The sequence below is a fragment of the Heterocephalus glaber genome, unplaced genomic scaffold (assembly GCF_053883595.1).
Source record: "Heterocephalus glaber isolate CG9 unplaced genomic scaffold, H.glaber_assembly_v1.0 deba00001805, whole genome shotgun sequence".
Lineage (NCBI taxonomy): Eukaryota > Metazoa > Chordata > Mammalia > Rodentia > Bathyergidae > Heterocephalus > Heterocephalus glaber.
In genome coordinates this window covers 1,663,741-1,683,951 of record NW_028258480.1, presented here as the reverse complement: position 1 = coordinate 1,683,951, position 20,211 = coordinate 1,663,741, and the positions used below count along the sequence as shown (strand labels likewise).

The window sequence follows — 20,211 nt, the reverse complement described above, 5'->3', positions numbered from 1 at the left end:
CGCGGCCGCGGCCCTCAGCGCCAGGGCTCCAGCCCTCCCGGCGTTCCCATTGGCTCCCCGGCCCGGGCGCGCGTGGCGTCTCGCGCGGGGCACGTTCCTCTCATTCATGAGGCTCGCTCCGCCGCGCCCGCCCCCGCTCACTCTCTCATTCACCCATGGCCCCCACCCCCACGACGCTCCAGTGCGTGCGCGCGAACGCCGGCGACCGCGGCGACCTCACGTTCTGATTGGCTGCAGGAGCACAGCGCCATACGCACGCAGGGCGGCGGGGGCGCGCGCTCAGGGCCGCCAGGTTCCGGGGACAACTGAGCAAGAAAAGCTGGCCAACTGCGCAGGAGTCGGGAATGGGGGAATAGCTGAGCGAGTCCTCCCTTCTCCTGCGTCCTATTTGTACTCCTGCTGTATCCAAGCAGAAACCTTAAATTTAAAAAAGTACATACGTGTACTAGAACTACTCCGAAGCAAGGGCGACTCTCGAATTCACCAGATAGCCCCCCCCAATAAAAGTGGTACGGTCCAGACTGGCTCCTAGCCTAACCAATCACAGACGGGCTGCCGTGTCTTCCTGCTCCGCCCCTTCACGCATTGGCCAACCGTGTGGAGGCCAAGGAAGACGACCTCCTTTTTTTTTTTTTTGGATAGTGTAAACTTTATTTAAAACAGCCTTGCTGCAGAAGTCCGATCTGGCAAGCGCCCTGGCCCAGTCCCGATCCCTGGGTGTTGAACGCTCTGGGCGGCTCGAACTTGGACGGGGGCCGGACTGGAAGGCCGGACAGGGCGAGGTCCCCGCCAGGGCCCCGTGCTGCCTCGCTGACCTCCTGGCCTGAGAACACGGCCGCACAGCCGAGGTTCTGCAGAATAGCTCCGGTCCCTGGCGAGCTGCCGGACGAGACTCTACGACCACAGCGCGTCGCTTTGCCCTAATTAGCCCGAGACAGCGGCGAAGCCCTAGATGCCACGCGTGCCCTCCTCGTGGAGCTCGACCGCTTCCCACCCACAAGCGGCGCTAGCGGTTACATAAGCGCCCCCAGGAGGAAGGGGGTCTCACCTCTATCCTGCCCTGCGCGCTCCGCTCGGTTTCCAGGGTTGGGGCTGGGGATGTAACTGCAGGAGCAACTGTGGTCCTGATACTTTAGCATCAGGAGCCAGGGGAAGGAGGAGTCTGCCCTCTGTTTTCCAGGGTCCAGGTTACTTCCTTCTCTGTCGTGTCATTATTAGTTCTAATTCGTCCTTGTTTTTTCTGTTTTGGTTTTTTGAGAGAGGGCCTCTGTGTTAGTTACTTTTCTCTTGTTGCTGAAACAAAATACCCGACACCCAAAGTTAGAGGGGAAGGGGTTTATTTGGCTTACAGTTCGTAGGTTTCAGTCCATAGTTAGCTGGCTGCAAGGCAGGGATGGCAAAACAGACATTGCAGAGGAGAAACAACATGGCGCTACAAGGTAGCAAAGGCAACAAGGGACAGTTTAACAGCATCTTTCTGCCCCTTTTATCTTATTCAGATTACCAGAATTAGGGCGGTGCCAAACTAATCACTCACATGTAGTGGTTTAGTAATCACACGCCATTAATCCCAGCATCACACATTCCAGATTCAACTACCTCTGAAAAAGAAAGTCCGCATAAGGCTTTGGGGGACATTAAAAACAAACGTAACAGCCTCGGTATGTATGTAGTTCATGCTGGACTAGAACTGACCAGGCTCCTTCTGCCTCAGCCTCCATTCTGGAATTAAAGGCATGCCTGGCTTACTTCTAATTCATTCTTGCTATGGGCGTCTACCCAGCATCTATTGCAACACTGTTGAGAGTTCTTGTACTTTTTTTAACTTTTTTTTTTTTTTTTTTTTTTTTGTACCGGGGATCAAACTTGGATCCTTGAGCCTGTGCAGCAGACGGCAAAACCACTGACCTAAATCCCCGGCCCTAACTTTTAGATCATAAAAAACATACATTTAAGTATTGCTGGAGATAAAATATTTACATTGTGTATTTTTGTTTTTATTTACTTATTGGGTTCTGGGGATTGAACTCGGGACCTTGTGCTTGTGAGGCAGGCAGCGGAACCATTTAACTAAACCCCCAGCTACATTATGTGTGGGGTTTTTTTTGTTGTTGTTGTTGTTTTGGTACCGGGGATTGAACTCAGGTCCCTGCGCTTGCGTAGCAGGCGGCGAAACCACTGAGCTAAATCCCCGACCCCTACATTGTGTGTTTTTGACCTCTAAATCATTGCTCCCTAAGATGAAATAAAATTTCATTTTTCTATTAGATGTTAACATTTTTCATTTCCTCCACTGCACAAATTGGGCATTATTTTTTTACTTCAACTAAGAACATAGAGGCGTAGTGATGTTAGTTGGCTAGTGGAAAACAGCCGCCCACCTTTCATCATCCAACAACTAAGCTCCTCAGCTCATAGGAGACATTAGGCCCCTGGATGGTCCAAGCTCTTTTTCAGCCGGATGAACACGGAGGCATAATTACTAACCCAAGGGAAGCAGTTTGAAAATGGCGTCCTCCTCGAAGAACGGGACAACTGCAGCACCTGAGGAAAATGAATTTCGCAGCCAGAAACCGAAGCCAGAGAACCAAGATGAATCAGAACCCCTCACTGTTCCTGATGGTTGGAAGGAACCAGCTTTTTCTAAAGAGGACAATCCCAGAGGACTCTTGGAGGAGAGCAGTTTTGCAACTTTGTTCCCTAAATATAGAGAGGCCTACCTGAAAGAGTGTTGGCCTTTGGTGCAGAAGGCTTTGAATGAACATCACGTTAATGCAACCCTGGACCTGATTGAGGGCAGCATGACTGTTTGTACTACAAAGAAGACTTATGATCCATACATCATCATCAGGGCCTGAGATCTGATAAAACTGTTATCAAGAAGTGTTTCTTTTGAACAGGCAGTACAAATTCTTCAGGATGATGTTGCGTGTGACATCATTAAAATAGGTTCTCTAGTAAGAAGTAAAGATTTGTAAAAAGAAGACAACCACTTATTGGTCCCAAAGGATCTACTCTGAAGGCATTGGAACTCTTAACAAACTGTTACATTATGGTTCAGGGAAACACAGTTTCAGCCATTGGACCTTTTAGTGGCTTAAAAGAGGTTCGAAAAGTAGTTTTAGATACCATGAAGAATATTCATCCAATTTATAATATCAAATTTTACTTTATATGTGTATGACTAAAGACCTTAATGATTAAACAAGAGTTGGCAAAAGATTCTGAATTACGATCACAAAGTTGGGAAAGCTTTTTGCCACAGTTCAAACACAAAAATGTGAATAAACGCAAAGAACCAAAGAAGAAAACTGTAAAGAAAGAGTATGCACCATTCCCACCACCACAGCCAGAAAGTCAGGTTGACAGAGAATTGGCTAATGGTGAATACTTTTTGAAGGCAAATCAGAAGTGACAGAAAATGGAAGCAATAAAGGCTAAACAAGCAGAAGCTCTCAGTAAGAGACAAGAGGCAAGAAATAAAGCATTTATTCCACCTAAAGAAAAGCCTGTTGCAAAACCTAAGGAAGCGTCTACTGAAACTAAAATTGATGTGGCTACCATCAAGGAAAAGGTTAAGAAAGCAAAGAATAAGAAACTTGGAGCCCTTACAGCTGAAGAAGTTAAGCTTAAACTGGAAGCAGACAAAAAGCAAAAGAAGAAAAAAAAGTAACATTAAAATACCAGACCTTGAACTGTTAATTTATGAATCTACCTCCTTTTGTAAAGGATTTTGAGAAACAGGGCATTAGTTGTCCTATAATATTGGGTTTCAGTTATTTTGTTCATAAAATAGTACTTTTTATAAATATAAATTATTCTATTTTTCATGTGTGTTCTGAGAAATTTTGTGCTACAAAGTAGTATACATGTTGTGTATATTGTATGACCAGTTCCAGGCAAGTTTTACTGACACATGATTTTAGGAATAACGTTTTACTTTTTAATTTTAGGATGTGCATGTGACTATTGTAATTATGCATTAAATCCAAAGAATGTCTGAGCTGTTGGTTAGTCTTTATGCTACCCCAGCATTTGGTTTTAAGAAAAATAAATGTAAAAGTAAAAAAAAAAAAAATTACTAACCCAAAATTTAGAGAGTCGGTTTTCTCATCCAGTTTTCCTTTGGATCAAGCAAAGTTTATCAAATGATGTTGAAGAGAACATCAGGTTTAAACTGCTAGCCACTTCTAAGTAGTAGTCTTGAGTAAAATCTAGCCTAAAATAAAAATATCCAAATGAAGGTACTAAAAATGTTATTTTGATATGTCTATCAATAGCTGATAATTTTCTAGTGTTCTCATCTATCAGGGTCTCGTTATGTAGTTAAGGCTGGCCTCAAACTCACCAGGTGTGGAGGGCCACCCCACTGATTTTGCCCAAAGCAGGCTGTGAGCAGTGTAGGCTGCAAAAAGTTAACCCCGCAATTGGCTTGTTTTGTTTTTTTAGTACAGGGGACCAAACTCAGGACCCTGGGCTTGTGAGGCAGGTGCAGCACCACTGAGCTAAATCCCTGGCCCACAACTGGTTATTCTGAGAAGTGAGTCTGACCAAAACCTACATGACTACACAACATGGCAGCCAAAGTCACAGTGACTCACACCCAATTCCATTCCCAAAATTAAGAATGCTTTGTCTCTTACAAGCCTTGAGTGCGTCAGCAATGTATCCCTAGCCACCACATGTAGCCCTTTCACCCTAACCTAACTAGGATGTCACCAATAAATATCAATGGCTTGGGCTAGTGAGAATCTTTGCTTCTTAACAAGCCATCCTGGCTTCCTGTCTCTTTCTCGCTCTCTGACTCTGTCTCTGTCTTTCTTCTCACCCTGCTCCAAGCAGGAGATCAGGACCCGCTGCAGGGGTCTCTGATAACTGGCACCCAGCGTGACCGCATGAGCCCATGAGGGATCGCCTGCTCAGAGTGTACAGGGTATATCGATGATGCTTGGCCCTCACGTGACCAACTTGGGACGCCTGAGGAGAGACAAAGTAAAGTGAGTCCTTCCCACCTGAGTAGGATATCAACTGGGATTAAAACACATGATAAGCACTTTTGGCAAGAGAGCAACATTACATCTAGTTGATCTACACCCATTTTAAACAAACAAAATGCATGGTGCTGGCCAGCAGTATCAAAAAGTGCTGCAGAGGGCCGGGGATTTAGCCCAGTGGTTTCGCCGTCTGCTGTGCAAGTGCAAGGACCCAAGTTCGATCCCCAGTACCCCCCCCAAAAAAAAGTAAAAAGTGCTGCAGGAGATAGTGAAATATAATCCTTGGTTCTCACAAACGAGAACTTTGGATATGGAGCTTTGGGAGCATGTCAGAAATAACCTCCAGACAGCTCAACACAAAAGAGAAGTTCTGTCCTTCACTGAGACCTTGTACACTCCATGGGGTCCTTACAACGGGGCCCAGGAGCCTCCGCAGCAATCCAGCTGATGAGAGCCACTTGGTTTTGGTTTTAGAACAACTGCTCCCCAAATCTGCTCTCTGTCACATGGCAGGCTCACCCCTTTCAGAGAATGTGACATCATTACAGACAAACCTCAGTGCTCCCCTCCAGGGAGGTCGAGCTACCACGTTCTCCACCTGAGTTGCTCAGAGGTGGGGGCAAAGGCATGAGAACTGCTTGCCATCAGTGTAGCAGGATGTGTGGGTAGATGCCCCAGTCAGACCCAGAAAGAATTAAGCAAAATCCACACCCAGTAGAAAAGAACTGAGATGAGACAATAAGTAAATGGAATGAAAACAGCTAGGAAAGCTCTAGAGAGCACAAGCAAAACAGTGAGAAAAATACTCCTAGATTTAAGAGCCCCAGGGCCAGCGCTGTCATCAGCCTGATGCTGCCTGCTCTGGAAACCAAAACAACCCCATCCTGGAGCTGAATGGTCAAGCTGCAGAACAGTGACTGCGCTCTGCCAGGCATAAAGAGGTTTTACCAGAGAAATCAAATTACAATGTTTAATTAATTGATAAATGTACTTTTGGTTTCCAGTTTGGCTTAATTGGTGTGCTTAAAACATTTCTTGTACATTACAAACTCTTGACTGTAATTATCAGATTAACTTGCTCTTCTCTCTACTCTCTGCTTGTTGACTTAAGAAAACTCAAGGGCCGGGGATTTAGCTCAGTGGTTCCGCTGCCTGCTTCAAAAGCATAAGGTCCTGAGTTTGATCCCCGGTACCAAACAAAAAAAGAACACTAACTCAAGGTTACTACTGTTCTATTGGCAGATGGTCAAATTTTAAAATGTAACAATCTGAGAACAGAAAGGAAAAAAAAGACATTTTAAAACCCAAAGTGCCTGCAAGCAAGTTTGTTATAGAAGGTTTATAGTAAATGAAAAATATCAAGACTATAAGTAGAAGAGATATACTTTTAAAAAATAAATTTTACTCTATTTTATCCCATTCCCCCCCTGAAGCCCCGACTAGGAGGTATACTTTTGATATGAAAGGATTTTGTATGATAAAGGTTTTGTCTTGTTAAAAGGATAAAAAGAGAGAGATATAATGACAAGACTGGAAAGCTTATGTATGTCAAGAAAATGTATGTAAGTAATTTATCAAAGGAAATATGTATGTTTGCTTGTTGGTTTCAAGTTTGTCATGGAAGATTTATAGTAAATGAGACGAAATGGCCATTAACCTAGGGCCCACCTTAAAAATTGTTTTAGGCTTTATAGATACAAAGGGCTTTCATTCCTTCTGATTCTAATTATAAGAGATCTCTATTAATTGACCTATAAAAAGTTTTGACTAGTCTTACTTACATTTATAAACCTAAAAATTATAAAAGGGTTATTATAGTTTAATCTGGCCAAATACATTTGGGTGCGCTCCAGTTTTATGTTTGTTTGTTCCATTTGTCTATCCAATTTTAGAGCTATTTTGTTTGAGCTCAATAATTTATTTTCCTTTTTAGATTTTTTTTTTGGGGGGGGTTACTGGGGATCAAACTCAGGACCTTGCACTTGCAAGGCGGGCACCGGAACCACTGAGCTAAATCCCCAGCCCCCCTTTTTAGATTTTTAAAAAAATATTTTTGCTTATAATTAAATTGTCTTATAAATAAATGTCATGAGCTAAAGACAGGCTTCCCTCCCTGAGGTTACCAATTGGTAAAAATCATGTCAAGATTGATTATACAAATGCAATGCATATTGTTGTCTGTATATAATAACTAAAATTTTTTCATTGCTTAAAAATAATGTTAATAGCAGCCAGGGACTTAGCTCAGTGGTTCTGCTGCCTGCCTCACAAGCACAAGGTTCTGAGTTTAATCCCTAGCACCAAAATGATAAAAATAATAATACTAATGTTAATTGTTACAATCTAGTTTTTATACATTATTAAAAATTTTGTCACAGAGCCTGGGATTTAGCTCAGTGGTGCCACAACTGCCTGGAAAGCTCAAGGTCCTGAGTTTGACTTCCAGGACCAGAAAAAAAAAATTTTTGTCAAGGTAATTAAATGGAGACCATCAGACTTGGAAGGACTGCTAAATAGGACTCCCCTTGGTGAATAAAGGAGCAGGTGCTGGGAGATATTTCCCAGCTTTTGTTCGCTAGGGGGACCCCAATAGTTTCCATAGCCTTATGAGAAACTTATCCCAGTTATATATTGTTAAACATTACCGTTATATATTTACATTGGTTAACTTCAAAAGGTTAAATTTTCTGTGGGAAAAACAATAAGGTTTTATTAAAAAGATGCTTTTGGTACAAAACTAAATTAAAGGTTACAGGGTTTCATATAATTGTGATATTTATTAGGTTATTTTATACTAAGATGGACATTTAAGTGTGTTACAAAGATAACTGTCATCCTGAAATACTATGTGTGGCTCTTGATTTTAGGTTTAAAACTATATAACTGCTGTCTGGTAACATTTTACAGGAATTCAACTACTAGAACAACCATGGTGACAAAAATAACAGTCCCCTAACTGTACTTTTTATTTCAAAGTGCTTAATATCCAGGTAAAATTATAATAGTTAAGCTCACTGCTCCCATTGCAATGCTAATGTTACTGATCTTCTCTTCTGAGTGTTCAACAACTAAAATTTAGAGACCAAAACTAGAAACGTAACCGAGCTAAGAAGACAGACAATATTTTGGCCCTGGCCTTCCAAGGTCAACAAGGACTCAGGACCTGAGAGAATCTTTGCTACAAGGTCCTACAACTTTGGTGAGTCACCCAACCTCATGAGCAGGACCCCAAAAGATAAGAATCAACAAATGTACAGTGTGCCAAAGGAGAATCACCGAGAGAGAAAAAATCTCCCACGCTTTCACAGAAAGCAACATGGTCAACCAAGGCCATGACCCATCCTGATGGCTGACACCGACAGGAGTTGGGAGGCTCTACACACGGCTCCAAAGCAATGCCTGAGGAGACTTCACTGACCCTGATAGACAGCAACAGGTTAATTTTAATTAATATAGGTCTCCCCTTAACTTGGTCTTGAACACTCAGTAGAAAAGTATAACTAAAAGATATTTGAACTCAAGACATAGAGAAGGGGCTCCAACTGCTGACCCCTTCTGGTAGTTTCCAGCTACACCAATAGCTGACCACCGTTAGGGGTCATTAGAAAAAACTATGGTAGGCCAGGGATTTAGCTCCATGGCACTGCACCTGCCTTGCAAGTGCAAGGTCCTGAGTTCGATCCCTGGTACCAAAAAAAAAAAAAAACTATGATAAAATTTATAAGAACTCAACAAGAGTTTTAAAATTTTTTAGCTAAAATTGTTTTTTTTAATTATTAAATTTTTAATCTTTTTACAGCTAAAATTAGAAAAAGTTATGACAAAATATCAGACTTACAGATAAGCCTTCATTAGTGGAAGGGCCTAAGAGCCAGCGGGTTACAATCGCTATTATAGTCCCTTAAGAAGAGTTTCTAAACATGGCTCTTTCTCCAACCTGCCTTTTTATTTTAGTGCTTATACTTTGATTATACATGTTCTAATTTCTTAAAAAATTTGTTTATTCTTGCCTATAGGGTGCCAAACTGCAAGTGTTCATACAGATAAAATCAACAACAAATGGACCAGCCGGGGACTTAGCTCAGTGGTTCTGGCTCCTGCCTTGCAAGCACAAGGTCCCGAGTTCGATCCCCGGTACCAAAAAAAACCCAAAAAACAAAACAAACAAACTGAATTACAGAGCAAGACTCTGTCTTAAAACAAAACAAAAAAAAACCCAAATGGACTAGACTTTTTTTTTGCCAAGATCCACCAGGTTGACTTGATGAAGAGTTTATAATGGCTAAATTATAACATGACTTTTACGGCAGGCCTACTAAGTTAGTTCCCTGGAGAGAGCCCCTAACTGTGGTCTTCCCTACATTGACCCTTGTCGGCTCAAAGCAGTTGGATGTAAAGTACGCCCTTTCTCCCCTAACTGCAGCTGAGGATAGCTCTTCAGAGAAAAATAGAGACAGCTAAGTCAGTTAGACTCATTATAGGTCCTCATAACCCACAGGGACAAGCCATTGTTAAGCGCACTCATCTTTCCTTACAATGACAATAGCAAAAACAAAAAAAGATACGGCTACTTCTACAAGCTCAGTTAGATCCTGTTACTTTCTTTTGGGGGGGGGGGGGCGGGGGGCGGTCCTTGCGCTTGTGCAGCAGGCGGCGAAACCACTGAGCTAAATCCCCAGCCCAGATCCTGTTACTTTCATTTAAAATTTTTTAAAACCCACTTGTGGAAAGAAAATGCACTCCATCAAAACTCCACTGATACAAAGATAAATGTAGAGACATGTCCTAGACACAAGTGTTGTCAAAGGATGTCCTAGTTAAAAGGTTAAATGGCTCACTACAATTAATAACATGGGAGCCAAGGTATGCTTGTATTCTAACAGAGAATAAAAAGACACTCTGGCTGCCATCCCGGAACATACAACCATGGACCGGGATGATGGGTTCACTTCAAGCAGCTTGATGTAACAGCCCTGCTGAGAGCCATGCAGAGGCTGTGAACCCCCTCGCCCACGACAGTCCTCGGACCTGCAGAAATCACTGGACTCAGTGCACCAACTGCTACTGAGTCCCAGGAGCAAACAGGCCCAAGGACAACCATGGCTCACCCTGATACAGCTGCTGCAGCTTCCAAAAACAGAAGGGGGAGATGTGGGGGACCACCCCACTGACTGCGCCCAAAGCAGGCTGTGAGCAGTGCAGGCTGAAGAGTTAACCCCACAACTGGCTTGATTTGAGAAGTGAGTCCAACCAAAGCCCATGTGACCAAATAACACGGCAGCCATGGTCAGAGTGACTCGCACCCAAATTCCATTACCAAAATTAAGAATGCTCTGTCTCTCCTCTTACAAGCCTTGCCTGTGTCAGCAACGTATCCCTAGCAAACACATGTAGCCCTCTCACCTTAACCTATGATGCGACCAATAAATACCAGCAGCTTTGGCTGGTGAAGGTCTTTGCTGTTCAGCATTGGCCATCCTGGCTCCCTGTCTCTTCCCCTCTCTTTCTTCTTGCCTTGCATCATAGCATCAAGCAGGAGACAGGCACCTGCTACAGGGGTCTCCAATAACCAGGAAGCCCTATTGGCCTTGAATGCAGTGAACCTCCCGGCTCAACCTCCCTCATCCTCCTGAGTGCAGGGATCACAGCCTTGTGCCACCATGCCCACTTATCATTTGTTTTTGAGGAAAGGTCTTCACATGTAGATCAGGGTGGCCTTGAACGAGTTATCTTCCTGCCTCAGGCTCCCAACTGCCTGGATTACAGACCTGTCCCACCACATCTTGCTGGCTGTGCTTTTTCGAATCTCCTCCACTTGCATTTTCTGGTGTCTATAGATGGCAAACCACAGGGTCGCTTTTAGTTCAACTCAGCCATCAGAGAAGAATGAATGTCCTTTCAGCCCTAACCTACCAATGAATTTATTCATTCATTTGTTTAAGGCCTCTTTATGTTTCTTCTCTCCTGTCCTCATTTAAAAATTTTTATTACTATATACTTGTAGTACATCATGATCACATTCATCATGGAAGCTGTTGGTACCTGCACTCTCCTGTCCTTGTGAAATGGGCTGCTTGGGGCTGAGTGGTGGAGCCCGGACTTTGCTTTCCGAAGGGCCTGGGTTCAATCCTCAGCATCACCCCCCTGAAAAAGTCTCTGCCCGTATTAAAGGATGGTCTTTCCTTTGTGCTTTGGATCCCAGTTCTTTCACTCCTGCATTCTTACTAATACTTTCTTTTGATATGTCATTTGAAAAATTTAAGACATATACACAAAAATGTCCACACACACACCCATTGTTAATTTCTCTCCATCTAGTCAGTTGAGAGACACCACCCTACCTAAAAAACCAACACTGAATACCCCTTCCACACCATATCCAGTCCATATCCAATCCTCCTTCCATAACCCTAGCAAACTTTTTTTCTGGTGGGGGAGGTCTTGCTATGCAACCCAGGCTGGCTTGAATCTCACAGTGATCCTCCTGCGTCAGCCTCTGAGTGCTGGGATTACAGGAATGAGTAATCATGCCCAGCTAAAGTGTCTAAAAGATTTGTCTGTAGTTACCTTTACTTCCTCAGTCTGTATCATCTCTTCAGTCTATTTCAGTAGGGCTTTCGTCCCCATTACACCAAGGTAAGGCTACATTTTTCAAGTCGCACCAACATACAGCAATGCTTGTAGATCCACAGTGAGATCTCAAGGACCAGCTCACTTACACTTGACCTCTCCCTGATCATCAGTGCTGGGAGCAACCCTGCAGCCTGATGCATGCTGGGGAGAGCTCTGTTGCTTCAAGTACATCCCAAGTGCCTGCCTGACCACTTCCTTCAAATCTTTGCTTCTTCTTCTTTCCATTTCCATAGTCCCTAAGTTACTTGAGCCAGTACTGCCACTCTAAATCCCTTCATAGGCCAGTGGCTCTCCTGAGCCTTCAGATTCGAGCTGTGTGTCCTATCCCATTGGGGATGACTAACACAGCTGGGACTTGACCAGTGCCAGAACATTTGTGTTATTCCCTGTTCCCTCCCTGAGTTTCCCCAATCTCACATTCAACCTAGTTGCTGAAATTAAAAACAGCTAAAAAAAAAAAAAAAGGCCCTTGGTTCCATTAAAACAAAAAAACCCTTGATTCCAGTTTCTTTTCCTTATCACTCTCATCAGCAAGTCCTACCCATTTTACTTTCAAAATATTTCAGCCCAGGGATTTAGCTCAGTGGTTCCACCACCTGCCTGGCAAGCACAAGGTCCCAAGTTCGATCCCTGGTACCAAAAAATGTCAAATCAGGTGGCCATGCTGGGGCACACCTGCCAGTATAACCCCTGCACTCCAGAGGCCAAGGCAGGAGGATCATAAGTTCAAGGCCAGCCTGGGCTACATAGTGAGACCCTGTCTCTAACCTCCTAAATGCCCCCAGTGCGAACAGCAACTCTCATCTCTCTACCTAAGCTGCTGCCGTCCAGTCTCCCCAGTTCTCAGTCTAACAGGGAAGTGTCCTCATTGCATCCTCGCCGCTATGCTGCTGCTGTCACCTGTTCCCACACAGCAGTGATCTCTTCAAAGTGTAAAGTAGGTCATGTCGCTCCCCTGCCTAACACTCCTCTCCAATGGCCTCCCACCGCCATTCTTCACCTTGACTTATAAAAATCTCACCCTCTTTTTGTTGTTACCAGGGTTTGAAACCAAGGCCTCCACACAGAGCCATATCCCTGGCCCTTTTTTATATTTTATTTTGAGACAGGATCCTGCCAGGTAACTAAGTTGCCCAGGCTGGGCTCCAACGTGTGATCCTCTCACCTCAGCCTCCAGATGCTGGGATTACAAGGGTGGGCCCCCATGCCTGGCTCACGTAAGCCCTCATCTCTGTACTCTGCTGCCCACCTAGCTTCATCTCCACCTCTCTCCTTCCCTCACTGAACTCACCACGTTCTTTCTGAGGGCCTTGTGCTGTTTCCTCTCCCAGGAAAGTTCTACAGCAGTCATCACGTCGCCTCTCCCATCTTACGCACATCTGCCAGGCGGGCGTAGTGGCACAGGCCTGAACCTACCACTCTGAGAGGCTGAGGCAGGTTCAAGTCCAGCCTGGGCAATTTTGAGACTTAGAGACCTTGTCTCAAAACAAGAAGGGCTGCTGACGCAGCTCGGTCTTCAATCCCTATTACCAGAAAGACCAGGTCTTTACTGACCACACAGGCTGAAGCTCGTCTCCTAGCGCCAAAGGCAAGCCTCCGCCTCGAGGGGACCCTGTTAAAGGTCTTCATTCGATGGAAGGCGCTTGCAGCTCTGTCCATCTTGTCCCCACTGAGGACAGCTTCTGAAAGAGCATCGGCTCAGCAATCATTTGTGCCCCATGTTGAATCCCAGCACCACAAAAAATAGATAGACGGTGTCCTAAGGAGGAATGGATGAATGGCATCAGATACTTATTAACCCAAGTCCAAACTAGGGACACCGAACAATCACTTGCAAGATATCAAAAAGAAACGGGCTATCCCAGCCTCTTCCTCTCTGAAAGTTCAAGCTGTATGTGACTTAGGACCTGGTTCCAGTCGTACAGACACTAATGGTAACTGCAAAGAGAAAATGAGCTATCTCTAGGAAATGAGATGAGAGCTCATCCCAAGATTATCAGCAGCCTTAACTCCCCAGAGTAAACAGCACTGACAACAGATCTACTATTTCCCTAACTGCAGAAGAATGGGGAATCAGCTGGCCTTATGTAAAGCCCATACTCCCAGCACTGGGATCTCCACAAGTCTGAGGCCAGTCTGGGCTACACAGTGAGACCCTGACTCAAAAGAACCAAAAAGAAGAGAGGAGGAGGGAAGAGGAAGAGGAGGAGGAAATCATAAATCCTGCTCGGCTCACCCGTAGAGTCTCAATTTTCCCCCTAAGTATTTGATCAATAAGTCATTCCAATAACGTTTCTGCAACGCTGAGGAGAAAAATTACTTTTAAAAATTACACTTCTAGGATATAGCAAAAATATTAAAATAACTTTTTATTTGAAGTTTACTGAAAAGAGGCCCTCTAATTTGCACTTTCGTCCTGAATAAATAAGCCAACTGTATATATACTGCGTACAAAGTGGTATTAAGAATAGTCCAAATAGCGGGCCAGGGGTGCAGCTCAGTGGGGCCTCACCTCCCTGGCAAGGGCAAGGTCCTGAGTTCGATTCCTGGTATTGGGGAAAAAATGTCTAAATAGAGGCACAGTGAAACAGTGAAAAAGATGAACTCCTCCAAGGTCTTAAGAGCTCCCAACAGCATCTTGGGTGATCTGAAAAGGCAACTACACCTGCATGGCCCTTCTGGCTCCAGCTCAAAGTTCGGTGCCCAGAGGTAGCATCCATGCTCTTGTGAGTGGTTTCCTGGGCAGCCGGCCTATGCCAGCAGAAGAACGCACGAGCTCAGAGGCCACAGCCCCGCCCACCCAGCCCTACTTGAGATCCATGAACCGGATGTCCATGATGAGCAGGAAGTTCTTGGGCAGAGGGCGGGGCGCCGGGGAGAGCACAGTGAACACCTGGTGCTCCAGGTCCACGCTGGTCACCACGATGAAGCCGGCCACGCTGGTCTCCGAGAGGTTCTCCTCGGTGCCCTCAGCCGTGCTGACGCTCAGCAGGTGGTGCACCATGTCCCGGCCCGGGGTGACGGGCACCAGCTTGAGCTGGTTGTCCTCCTGGGACATGCCCAGCGGGAGACAGGAGTCGGGGATGGTGGGCGCGCCCACCTTGTAGATTTTCACATCAGAAAATTTGACATTGAAGGCATGGGGATAGAAGCAGCCCCGGAAGCCGTAGAAATACTCACGAATGCGCTCGTCCCTGCACTCCCGCCGGAAGTCCTTAGAGCGCTCCACCACGCCCCCAGACTTGGGGAGCAGCACCGTGCGAACGAAGTGAGGCAGGTCCCGCTTCAGCTCATTGTACAGCCGCTCCTGGTCCAGCACCACGACCACGTCCACCTCGAAGGCAGAGGCTGCGTGCACCAGCGCCTGGTAGCCCGAGCCCTTGACCCAGCCGCAAGTATTTATAACGCAGCCGCTCACGGAAGCCCTTCGGTTCACCTCACACCGCTGGTTAAACACATCTGCTAGGCGAGATGTAATCTGCAGTAAAACGACCAAGGTGAGAGAACAAAAAACCCAGACAAGGGCAATCCATTTGGGACCGACCTCTCCAGTCTCCCAGGAGCTATTCTCACTCCCCATTCTTATTTCCCATTCCGATTCCCCAATAAGTTTTCCTATTCTTAACCTCCAAAAAAAATAAAAAGAAAAACAAGAAAAGAAAACCCAGACAAGGTGGAGGGAAAGAGGGGAAGGGAACATATAGAAGAATTGAGATGTGTTCTGTACACGCAACAACTCCCCACCAGGAAGGGAATCTTTATGTACAGCAAACATGGACCAATAAAATTAAAATTTTAAAACTTCAGACTGCTCAGTGGCTATTCTGTTCCCCTTTAAGTGGTACTGGGCACAAGAAAAATGGCCTATTGTGCATGTACTTGCACAGTGCTGGGCCAAACCCAAGAAGTCACACAAACTAGGCCAGGGCTTGACCACAGAGTTACCCTCAGGCCCCAAATGACACTTCAGGCTGGCCTTGAACTCACTGTGTAGCCCAGGATGGCCTATCACTCACAGCGCTCCTCCTGCCTCAGCCTCCTGAGTGCTGGGATTACCGGTGTGTGCTACCACACTGTGCTTCAAATAACAATTTTAATGCCTGTAGCTTTGACCTCGTAAGATGGACTTAACTTTTATTTCACGTTGTTTCTGCTTCCTGCCTTATGTCCCACATGGACATTTATAATAAATTAGTAACAGGTCCACAAAAATGTTTAGCAATCTGAGGCTAATACTTGAAACTGTGCTTTCTAAAACCATGAGGCAGTAGGAGCAAGAAGCTGAGAGGGAGCAAAGTGTAGCTTTAGCTAGCAAACTCCCACAACTTCCTACCCTGAGAGCAACCTGACCGCCTGCCCAGGATCCAGCTGACCTTATTATACAGCTTGATGTTGGTCCCCGGAGTGGTGGAGCCAAAATGATACACCAGCGGGGCCTGGATGGAGAAACCTTCTTCCACATCTGCAGGCCGCTCAATGTACAGGGCTCCCATGGTACCAGGGATGGACACAGAGCCCTGGCCCACATCCAGCTCCACGTAAGTAGGACGGCGTCCCAAACGCACTGCATAGTTGAGCAGCAGGCGACACACCGTGGATTTGCCCACATCTGTGGGGCCGACAACCATCACCCGGGGCCCACGCTCCTCTTCCTTTTCAGCCTGCCTCCGCATCTGCTCCAGGGCCGTGTGAGTGTTGAGATAAAGCAACATAGGGGTGTCCTTGGAGACGTAAGCCACCTCGGTGCGGCCACTCAGCTGCACGGAGCAGCCATGCCAAGTGAAAACAGCCACCTTGGCCCCGGCGTCAAAGGTGAACTTCTTGTTTCGTGTCAGCTCGGTGCCAAAGATCTCTGCCATGCCAGCCAACAGCTCCAGCTGAACCGACTGCGACGCCTCCACCTCAAAGCGCAGTTCTGTTTCTCGCTCTAGTTCGAATTTGGTCGTGGGCTTCTTGTCGTCATTGGCCTCCTCGCCCATCTTTTCAGAGTGGCCGTGGTGGCTGCAGCACAAATGAGATTCCAGGTCCAATCATAAGGCAGGCCACTGTGCCAAAGCCTCCACTGATACTTTCCCTTACCTTACTTTTTTTCTTCACCTTTCTTACTACTTCTGTCTCAGTACATGTTTGCTGTCCATCTTCCCCTACTAGAAGTCAGGGTCGGGTACTTTTGTTTGCTGCTGTCACCTCTAGTCCTAGAGCAGGGCTTTACAAATTGCAGGCACCTCAACAAACATACTGGGTGAACTAATGACTTAAAAGAGGAACACTGCCCACGGACTAATCTCCAAGTTTCCCTGCAGCACTGCTAATACGCTCTGGGGGGAGAAAGGAAGGCAGCAGATAGCCACTCCCCAACACTCTCAGTCAACAAGAAGAGAGCATCTGCAATCCGGATGCAAAGCAGAGGACGCCGGGTTTGGACTCGGGAAACAGCCTAAGGTCCAGCTCTACCACGATTACAGACAACCGGTTGGCCTCCCCGAACCCTTTCCTCAGCTGTCACCTGGAGGACTTCAGCTTCCTCACTTACAGGGCTGCGCTGGGGAAAACAAGGCGGGAGTGGGGGCGGGACTTCGTGAACTAGAAACATCGAGGAACCGTAAGGCTTTCTTTCAACTCTCACTCCAGAATTTGTCCCAGCCACCCCGGACACTGAAATCTGCCCAGGCCCCAAGGAGGCGACCTCTGCGTCCCGGAGCTGATTACCTTACCTGTAGAGCCACAAGCTGAAACCGGTAAACCCGAACGCCCCGCAAGACAAGGCCCAAACGCAACCATAAACCGCGCCCGCCTAGAGGCACGCCGGAAACGCACGCGGTTCCGCTCTTGCGCAGTGCGAGGAGGCAAGGGTGCGCGGTGCCTCTTGGGGACGTGTAGTTGGGGCCGGACGGGGTGCGGCGGTTGCGCATGCGTAGCCACTTAGCCTTCTGGGAGCTGTAGTTGGGAATTGTTGCGCACGTGACGTCGGAGGTGGGCGGGGCGGCTGCGGAGCCCGGCTGGTCCGCGTCTCGCTGCTGAGGCAGAAGCGCAGGGGCGTCATCCGCTAGGACCTGCGTGGTCTGCTCGCTTAGCCCCAAGACAGCAAGTGGGAGAAATTAGCAAAACTCCATTTGGGCATGAAGAGACCAAGGGGTAGGAAAAGTGGAGGAAAACAAGCCATGCCAGGCCGACAGGCTCTGCCTGACACCGTGCTTGGTAGGCAGGAGGCATTCAGAAAGTGTCCTTTTGCAAAGGAGTAACAGACCGGTATTTCTTCTGGCTCTTAGTCACAAGCCGGACTTGGTGCACGCCTGTAATACCAGGACTCAGGAGGCTGAGGCAGGAGGATCGCGGCGATCTTGAGGCCAGCCTGGGCTACCCAGTGAGTTCCAGGCCCGCCTGGACTACATACGAGAGCCTGTCTCAAAACAACAGAAGAGTCACACCTCCTTCCCGCTGAGCTGGGCATTTTGTTGGAATCTTTTTCTCCATAGATCCCTGGCTGTTGTACAAGGTCAGTCACGTGCCCTCAGCCTGGTGTGTAAGCCTCTTCGCACAAGCGTGGGCTTTGGAATCTCGTGTTGCTCGCTCACTGTGCGACACTGGCAAATCACAGGCTTCCTCTTGCACACTAAAATGGGGATAATAACAGTACCCAACCTCTTAAAATTGTTATAAAGGTTGGACGGGATGGTGCGCCACGTAGAAGCACTGGGCACAAAAGTCTGACAGAGCAGATCTGACGTTGGCCTTGAAATTCTGGTGACAGGGTGGGGGCTGTCATAACATCTGTTTATCCGAGCTTCCCAGTTTCCACGTCCTCGAAGCTATCTGTGTTTCACCGCGCTGCACCGTCACTGTTATCTCCGATTTCACTCGGGGGAGGAGGCTGGGCGGCACTTGCGGAGCGCCCAGTCCTTGGCAGGGAGAGACGCTGAGTCAGGTGCCAGGTACTGTGCTGTGGGCCCTGCAGGTGTCAGTCCTTTGTCCTGCACGAGCCCTGTGCGGTTGGTACTCTGACAAGCATCCCCACTTACATTTTCTTGTTCTTTTTAAACTGATGAGTACTTTTTCCGACCCAGCTTCCTGGTCCATACAGACAGATTCCCCAGTTTGCTTTTTTCCTGCTGGTTCTACTTAGCCCTCATTTTTCTTCTTTTCTTTTCTTTTTCAGTGAGGCATGGTTTTGAGACAGGGTCTCACTGTGTAGCCCAGGCTGGCCTTGAATTCACGGTGATCCTCCTGCCTCAGCCTCCCCACTGCTGGGATCACAGGCGTGTGCCACCGAGCCCGGCTCAGCCCTCACTTTTCAAGGAGTGCTCTCTCTGCTAACCTCGAGCACTTCCCTTTGGTAGTTTCCTTTAGTTATTTCGTTTGTTCTCCAGCATGCACGCATTAGTTCCTCCATTAATTATTGGGTATCTGCTGATCTTTCACCATTCCGCACACTTTCAATTCCAAGTCAGACATGGTGGTGCACACCTGTAATCCCAGCACTGGAGAGGCTGAGGCAGGAGGATCACTGTGAGTCAAGGCCTCCTTGGGCTAAATAGTGAGTTCAGTGCCAGCCTCGACTGCATAGCAAGACCCTGTCTCAAAAAAACAAACAGAAAAACAAACAAACAAACAGAACAAAATTTCAATTCCAGGTTTCCATTTGCAAACTTTCTTCCTGGGTGAGCGAATATTTTCATATCCCATGTAATCTGTCCCCCTGGTCTGTTTCTTCGCCTCCACAGTCTCTCCCTGAGGCAAGTTCTCCCAGTTACCTGAAGGTCATCTTTCTTTGGGTATTGTATAACCGTCTCATGCTGAATTTAGGAAGAACCCTGTCTCCCTTAAGCACAAGAAAAGGGCACAACATTTAAAGCATCTGGGCTTGCCTACACTCCTTTCTCATGCTCAGTCTCTCACCCGGCATTTTCTGCCACCCCAACCACCCCCAAATGACACTGTCCTCATCCTCCTGGCCAGCTAAACCCTGGATAATTTTGTTCCTGAGCTGACTTAAGTTCCCGGTATCCATTTTACCAAACTTTAAATCCATGCCCTAAAAACCAGTTATCTTTCCCCCTCAAAAATTCCTCCTTAGGGCCAGGGATTTAGCTCAGTGGTTCCGCTGCCTGCCCTGCAAGTGCAAAGACCCAAGTTCAATCTCCTGTACCAAAGGGAAAAAAAAAATTCCTCCTGTGCTCATAGTCTTCATTCTTATCTGTTACCCAAAAAGGCCATTTCCCTCTTTTTTCTTTACCCAGCTCTTCCTGTCAATTCTAGACCTCTGTACTATCCCCAAACACCCACCTTGTGTTTTCAGAATTCCCCTTAAGCCCCAGAATCCTTCCTGATTAAATATTCAGAATTCCTTTAAAAAATATCCAAATTCTTTGTTTTAACTTTCCTCTTTCCTTTCAGAAGATAAACGAACAATTGACAGCATTGCTTTCTAGGAGTCCCTGTCTTTGTCAAACTTCATTTTCTGAATGTTATTAAAAATCAGGGATTTTGTCATAGGGGATGTATTTTGAGTCTATCGGTGACATAAGTAACACAGTACCCCAAGAGCGGTATTCTGAGTCCAGTGACATTTAAGGGGAAGGTGCTA

General features: G+C 46.5%; 1 protein-coding gene and 1 pseudogene across 1 annotated transcript; one reads left to right on the top strand and one right to left on the bottom strand.

The window, feature by feature from the left end:
- Positions 1-176: 176 nt before the first annotated feature.
- On the top strand, positions 177-3,828 carry LOC147820746 (KRR1 small subunit processome component homolog pseudogene; annotated as a pseudogene).
- A 10,153-nt stretch (positions 3,829-13,981) lies between these two features.
- Positions 13,982-17,502, bottom strand: Clp1 (cleavage factor polyribonucleotide kinase subunit 1). Its single transcript, XM_004869771.3, has 3 exons — positions 17,342-17,502; positions 16,001-16,628; positions 13,982-15,105 (listed from the first exon to the last, which is right to left on the bottom strand). Exons 2-3 carry the CDS (start codon positions 16,604-16,606, stop codon positions 14,434-14,436), a joined length of 1,278 nt encoding a protein of 425 aa, XP_004869828.1. The 5' UTR covers positions 16,607-16,628; positions 17,342-17,502; the 3' UTR covers positions 13,982-14,433.
- Between the last annotated feature and the right edge of the window lie 2,709 nt (positions 17,503-20,211).

What these genes read in the sequence shown, in the direction of transcription:
- Clp1 (XM_004869771.3), bottom strand. Translation starts at nt 16,606, where the DNA reads ATGGGCGAGGAGGCCAATGACGACAAGAAGCCCACGACCAAATTCGAA. An exon ending in ACATCAAGCTGTATAATAAG is followed by an intron (nt 15,106 to 16,000) that starts GTCAGCTGGATC and finishes GTTTTACTGCAG; the next exon opens with ATTACATCTCGCCTAGCAGA.